The 6243-nt window shown below is 52.9% G+C and overlaps 1 protein-coding gene across 1 annotated transcript in view; it reads left to right on the forward strand.

The window, feature by feature from the left end:
* MRI1 (methylthioribose-1-phosphate isomerase 1) overlaps positions 1 to 6015 on the forward strand; it is a 7274-nt gene extending 1259 nt beyond the window's left edge. Inside the window, exons 2-6 of the mRNA XM_011953393.1 lie at positions 5 to 271; positions 1061 to 1236; positions 3334 to 3510; positions 3611 to 3835; positions 5570 to 6015. Of these exons, the coding sequence (XP_011808783.1) occupies positions 5 to 271; positions 1061 to 1236; positions 3334 to 3510; positions 3611 to 3835; positions 5570 to 5730 (1006 nt within the window). The 3' untranslated portion in view covers positions 5731 to 6015. The remainder of the gene's footprint in view (positions 1 to 4; positions 272 to 1060; positions 1237 to 3333; positions 3511 to 3610; positions 3836 to 5569) is intronic.
* Positions 6016 to 6243: the final 228 nt, after the last annotated feature.

Below are 6243 nucleotides of genomic sequence, written 5' to 3' on the forward strand. Positions count from 1 at the left end.
GCAGCCTCCGACGCCCGAATCCCTCCCCGCAGGTGCGGGGCGCCCCGGCCATAGCCCTGGTGGGCTGTCTCAGTCTCGCCGTGGAGCTGCAGGCGGGCGCCGGGGGTCCAGGACTCGCCGCACTCGTGGCCTTCGTGCGCGACAAGCTGAGCTTCCTCGTCACCGCCCGGCCCACCGCTGTCAACATGGCCCGCGCCGCCCGCGACCTGGCTGACGCTGCAGCCCGGGAGGCCGAGCGGGAGGGCGCTACGGAGGAGGCGGTCCGGGAGAGGTACGGGGATCTGGTACCAGGCACGGTGCTGAGCAGGAGTCATATTGACTCTTTTTAAGTACAGTGACCCATTATACAGATGGGGAAACTGAGGCACGGCGCCCTTAAGTTCCTTGTCCAGGGCCCCAAAGATGGGGCCCGGAGTCTAGCCTGGTCAGCCTGGCCCGGAAACCCAACTCCTTAATCGTGCCTCCCCTGAATACACCCAACCCCTTATCCGCCCTTGGAGGCCCTTTTTGGTGTCACCTTGTCCTCTTGGTTTCTGCTTTTGAGGAACTTTTTTTCCTGTCCTGGTCCCCTTCCTGCCATCTTTTTCCCCCCACTTGCCTTCTGCTCCAGCCCCTCCCTGCAATGTCACTTTACCCCCCCAAGCTCAATCCTGCCTTACAGCCTTTGCACGTGCCATTGGTGCAGGCCAGGTATCCATAGCGCACTCCTCCACCATCCTATATGATCCAGCTCACCCACCTCTCTCTGTTGCGTAATTCCACCGTCTTTTCCTTCATTTTATTATTCATCAACTGGTTCCCTCACCCCAGTGTCAACTCCATAGGGGCAGAGATTTTTTTTGTCGTGTTTACTGCTGAGTCACACTGGAACTGCTCGGTGAACATATGTTTGGATGAATGGAGTGACACTTCGGTGGCCGTGGCGGAAGGGTCCAGGCCCCACAGCAATGAGAGGCTTTGAGCAGGAGGGCTCCAGGACAGCAGCACTGGGCAGAGAGGAGGGGTTGGCCTGGGCCCCGGGGCCTGGTGGCTGGTGTTGAAAACTCCTTGTCGGCCCCAGAGTGATCCGCTGCGCCGAGGACATGCTGGAGAAAGACCTCAGAGACAACCGAAGCATTGGGGACCTGGGAGCCCGCCACCTCCTGGAACAGGTGGCCCCCAGCGGTGGCAAGGTGACTGTGCTGACCCACTGTAACACCGGTGCTCTGGCCACCGCTGGCTATGGTACAGCCCTAGGTGAGAGGGCCTCCTAAGGGGGTAGGGAGGGCCTTCTAGGACCTTTTTTGGATACAAGAGAAAGAATCCCAAACCCCAACCACTTTCTCCACAAAAAAATGTGAAGGTATTAGTTCTAGTACAGAAACAATACGGTTGGCTTCAGGTATGGCTAGATCAAGGGGCTCAACCAGTAGCATCAGGACCTATCTATCTCTGTTCTTCAGCTCTGCCCTCCTTCATCTTCAGATTCCATGGGCTGGCAGGGGGCTGTTAGGGTTCAAATCAGGAGGAAGAGAGTCTCCTGTAGTAGAAAAGTCTCCTTGTATCTCAGGGGGTCCACTAGGGCCAACTGCCCATCCCAGAGCAGTCATTCGATGGGCGCTGCCTGAGCCATATGCCTAGAGCCAGGGCAGGACGTGGACTCCAAGAGGAACTGGGGAGAAGGGAGTGAGCAGAGAAAGATCAGGTAGCTGTGACCAGAAGACAGGGGCAGTGGACTGTAGGGGGCCAAGGCAGCAGATTCCACTTGACCCTAAATCCCAGGAAATTTCCCTACCTGCCTGAGTCCCACCTTCATCCCTGGGAACTGAAACCTTGATGGCAAGACCTCTGCCTTTGATTCATTCACTCACACAGCATTTAGTAAGCACCTGCTGTGCTCAGACACTTCCATTTGCTGGGGACGCAGCAGTGAACAAAACAGACAAAACCTCTGCTTTCAGGGGTCCCAGGCAAGCAGCAGAAACAGTCAACGGGCAAGATAAATACAGTCGTCCTTCAATATCTGTGGGGGACTGGTTCCAGGACCTCCCACAAATACCAAAATCCATGGATGCTCGAGTCCATAATATAAAATGCCATCATATTTGCATAACCTATGCACATCCATATATATATATTTTGTTTGTTTGGTTTTGGTTTTTTTTTTTAGATAGTCTTGCTCTGTCACCCAGGCTGGTGCAGTGGCATGATCTCAGCTCACTACAACCTCCACCTCCCAGGTTCAAGAGATTCTCATGCCTTAGCCTCCTGAGTGTCTGGGATTACAGGCGTGAGCCACTACACCCAGCTAATTTATATATATATTTTTTTTTTTTTAATTTTTATATTTTTAATAGGGTTTCACCATGTTGGCCAGGCTAGTCTCAAACTTCTGACCTTAGGTAATCCGCCAGCCTCGGCCTCCCAAAGTGCTGGGATTACAGGCATGAGTCACCACGCCCAGCCCACCCCTATATTTTAAAACATCTCTAGATTGCATATCATAGCTAGTACCATGTAAATACTATGTATATTGTTGTTATTGGCTAGGTGTAGTGGTGGTGCAGGCCTGTAATCGGGAGGCTGGGGTGGGAGGATTGCTTGAACTCAGAAGTTCTAGACCAGCCTTGGCAACATAGCAAGACCCCGTCTCTATTTTTAAGCCTGTAATGCCAACACTTTGGGAGGCCAAGGCAGGCGGATCACTTGAGCTCAGGGGTTCAAAACCAGCCTGTGCATCATGGCAAAACCCCATCTCTACAAAAAATACTAAAAGTAGCTGGGTGTAGTGGTATGCACCTGTGGTCCCAGCTATTCAGGAGGGGGCTGAGATGGGAGGATTGCTTTTTATTTATTTATTTATTTTGGAGACAGAGTCTTGCTCTGTCACCCAGGCTGGAGTGCCGTGGCACGACCTCGGCTCACTGTAACCTCTGCTTCCTGGGTTCCAGCGATTCTTTTCAAATATTTTCAATCCACATGGTTGAGTCCATGGATGGAGAACCCACAGGAAAGGGGGACTGCCTGTACACATGAGGTGTTAGAAGGTGATAAATGCTAAGGACAGAGAGCAGGACACTGGAAGTGTGGGGATTGCTATCCAAAACTGAGAGATCAGAGAAGGCTTCACCGAGAAGGTGTCCTTTAAACAGACGTGAAACAGAAGTATGCGAGCATTGGGAAGAGCGTACCAGGCAGAGAGAACTGCCACTGCGAAGGCCCCTGGGTAGGACTGTGCTCGCTAAGCCTTGGACAATCCACGCCCAGTCTAGGAGCCTGCACCCCTAACCAATGGACCACCTTGTCTGTTTGCCCCTCCCCGGGGCCTTCTCCTGGTGTGCGGGGCCCCCGCAGGTGTGATCCGCTCACTGCACAGCCTGGGCCGCCTGGAGCACGCCTTCTGCACGGAGACCCGGCCCTACAACCAGGGAGCCCGGCTGACAGCCTTTGAGCTGGTCTATGAGCAGATCCCCGCCACCCTTATCGCCGACAGCATGGTGGCTGCTGCCGTGGCCCATAGGGGCGTGTCAGGTAAGCAGACAGTAAATCCTGGGGGGTAAGCCCTGGGAACGGGGCTCTGGGGCATGGGGCCAGGTAATGACCCCCAACTTCTCATGCACCCCCTCCCCAGCCGTGGTCGTGGGAGCTGACCGCGTGGTTGCCAACGGTGACACAGCCAACAAGGTGGGCACCTACCAGCTGGCCATTGTCGCCAAGCACCACGGCATTCCCTTCTATGTGGCTGCCCCCAGCTCCTCATGTGACCTCCGTCTTGAGACCGGCAAGGAGATCATTATTGAAGAGCGACCAGCCCAGGAGCTAACTGACGTTAACGGGGTCCGGATTGCGGCACCTGGTAAGCCGCCCCCTCAGAAAGGCGACACCCCAGCTTCTGGGCACTTCATGGAGGCAGGTGATATGCAGGGCCTTGTCATCCTTCTGGAACATACACAGCTCCTACAAGCCACTTTTTCTTCTTCTTTTTTTTTTTGAGATGGAGTCTTGCTCTGTCCCTCAGGCTAGAGTACAGTGGTGTGATCTCAGCTCACTGCAACCTCCACCTCCCGGGTTCAAGCAATTCTCCTGCCTCAGCCTCCTGAGTAGCTGGGACTACAGGTGGGCACCACCACACCCGGTTAATTTTCATATTTTTAGTAGAGATGGGGTTTCAACATGTTGACCAGGCTAGTTATAAACTACTGACCTCAAGCAATCAGCCTGCTTCTGCCTCCCAAAGCGCTAGGACTACAGGTGTGAGCCACCATGCCTGGTCCAAGCTGCTGCTTCTAACAGGTGCATCCTGGAGGTCAGATCCAACATCAGAATTTACAACTAACCGGTTATATGAATGGTCTTGAACAACTGTCTTGCTATTCTCCACTTAGGTTTTCTTAAGAGGAAATAAGAATATCTGCCTGGCCATGTGTTGGTAAAGAAAAACCAAGACGGCCAGGCGAGGTGGCTCACACTTGTAATCCCAGGACTTTGGGAGGCCGAGGCAGGGAGATCGCAAGATCAGGAGTTCGAGACCAGCCTGGTCAACACAGTGAAACCCTGTCTCTACTAAAAATACAAAAATTAGCTGGGCATGGTGGCATCCGCCTGTGATCCCAGCTACTCAGGAGGCTGACACAGGAGACTCACTTGAACCTGAGAGGCGGAGGTTGTGGTGAGCTGAGATTGCACCACTGCACTCCAGCCTGGGTAACAGAGTGAGACTCTGTCTCAAAAAAAAAAGAAAAGAAAAAACAAGATATTTCTAGACTTATTTTTATTTTTATTTGTTTATTTTCATAGAGATAGGGCCTCACTGTGTTCCCCAGGCTGGTCTCGAACTCCTGACCTCAAGCGATCCAGGCATGGTGGTGCACGTCACGTCTGTGGTCCCAGCTGCTCAGGAGGCTGCGGCAGGAGAATCACTTGAACCCAGGAGGCAGAGGTTACACTAAGGCGAGATCACACCACTGTACTCCAGCCTGGGTGACAGAACGAGATTCTGTCTCAAAAAATAATAATAATAATTAAAAATAAAACTAAAAAAATAAGTGGGATAGGCCAGGCACGGTGGCTCACGCCTATAATCCCAGCACTTTGAGAGGCCGAGGCAGGCAGATCACCTGAGGTCGAGAGTTCGAGACCAGCCTGACCAACATGGAAAAACCTCATCTCTACTAAAAATAGTGGCCGGGCATGGTGGTGCATGCGTGTAATCCCAGCTACTCGAGAGGCTAAGGCAGAAGAATTGCTTGCACCCAGGAGGTGGAGGTTGCGGTGAGCCGAGATTGCACCACTGCACTCCAGCCTGGGCAACAAGAGCGAAACTACATCTCACAAAAAATAAAAAAATAAGTGGGATAGATGTGTACAGGACTGTGAATTCTTGGGGAGTGACAATCTAGGAGCGGTGGTGAGTCTAAACTTACTATTGGGTACAATGTCCATGCCTGCATGTACTTTTGGGGTGAGAATCCTTAGGTTCTCAAGGACTCCCCAATACCAAGAACCACTGTGACAGAAACGGGTGACCACAACCTGAGAACTTTCACAGAAGCAAATTCCTGCCTCCTTGGCTCCCCTCTCTCCCCTGCAGGGATCGGAGTTTGGAATCCTGCCTTTGATGTCACCCCCCATGACCTCATCACTGGCGGCATCATCACAGAACTGGGGGTCTTTGCCCCTGAGGAGCTCCGGGCAGCCCTAACCACCACCATCTCTTCCAGGAATGGAACCCTAGATGGACCCCAGATGTAATCAACACAGCTCTCCCTAGCCTGCCTCTCTAGGTTTTTTAGTACATTTCTTGAACGGCTACCCAAAAGCTGACTTTCTTGCCCCTGACCACACTTGTTCCTAGTGCAGGAAGCTCAGACAGGGCCTTCCATTTAGAGCCCTGCTGCCCAGATTCAAATCCTGACTCCGCCACCTTTTCCACTGTATGATCCTGGGCAAGTCACTTCGCTTCTCTGTGCCTTGGTTTCCTCATTTATAAAATGTGGATAACAGGCCCGGCGTGGTGGCTCACGCCTGTAATCTCAGCACTTTGGGAGGCCGAAGCAGGCGGATCACGAGGTCAGGACATTGAGACCATCCTGGCTAACATGGTGAAACCCCGTCTTTACTAAAAATACAAAATATTAGCAGGGCATGGTGGCGGGCGCCTGTAGTCCCAGCTACTCGAGAGGCTGAGGCAGGAGAATGGCATGAACCCGGGAGGTGGAGTTTGCAGTGAGCCGAGATCGCACCACTGTACACCAGCCTGGGCCA

The sequence above is a fragment of the Colobus angolensis genome, unplaced genomic scaffold (assembly GCF_000951035.1).
Source record: "Colobus angolensis palliatus isolate OR3802 unplaced genomic scaffold, Cang.pa_1.0 Scaffold36, whole genome shotgun sequence".
Classification (NCBI taxonomy): Eukaryota; Metazoa; Chordata; class Mammalia; order Primates; family Cercopithecidae; genus Colobus; species Colobus angolensis.